At 60.8% G+C, this 533-nt stretch overlaps 1 protein-coding gene across 1 annotated transcript in view; it reads right to left on the minus strand.

Annotated features, from left to right (window-relative positions):
• Nucleotides 1-417: 417 nt before the first annotated feature.
• Nucleotides 418-533, minus strand: part of LOC104547704 ([Protein ADP-ribosylarginine] hydrolase-like) — a gene marked incomplete at both ends in the record, with an annotated part of 2876 nt that continues 2760 nt past the window's right edge. Inside the window, one exon of the mRNA XM_010193515.1 lies at nt 418-528. Coding sequence (XP_010191817.1) covers nt 418-528 — 111 coding nt within the window. The remainder of the gene's footprint in view (nt 529-533) is intronic.

The following is a 533-nucleotide window of genomic DNA, read 5'->3' on the forward strand; positions in this document are numbered from 1 at the left end:
GCCAGAGACCCTCCCAAACCCTCCCAGGACAACAGGAAGGTCCCTAATGACGCCTAGAAACCCTTCCAAACCCTTCCAGGACCCCAAGAATGGCTGTTCTGACTGCCAGAGACCCTCCCAAACCCTCCCAGGACAACAGGAAGGTCCCTAATGACGCCTAGAAACCCTTCCAAACCCTTCCAGGACCCCAAGAATGGCTGTTCTGACTGCCAGAGACCCTCCCAAACCCTCCCAGGACAACAGGAAGGTCCCTAATGACGCCTAGAAACCCTTCCAAACCCTTCCAGGACCCCAAGAATGGCTGTTCTGACTGCCAGAGACCCTCCCAAACCCTTCCAGGACACCAGTAAGGTCTCCCCAGGGGCTTTCATTAGTGAGGGGACAGCAGGCGACACCAGGGAGGCTCAGTGTCCCCACCAGGCCAGCTCGTGGAGGCGGCGCGTGACAAGGGAGCAGTGGAGCCCAGGGGGGACGGGCGCCAGCCCCCAATGCAGCCCCCAGCACCCGGCAGCGATGGGCCGCGTGGAATCGTT

The sequence above is a fragment of the Mesitornis unicolor genome, unplaced genomic scaffold (genome assembly GCF_000695765.1).
Source record: "Mesitornis unicolor isolate BGI_N332 unplaced genomic scaffold, ASM69576v1 scaffold24051, whole genome shotgun sequence".
NCBI lineage: Eukaryota > Metazoa > Chordata > Aves > Mesitornithiformes > Mesitornithidae > Mesitornis > Mesitornis unicolor.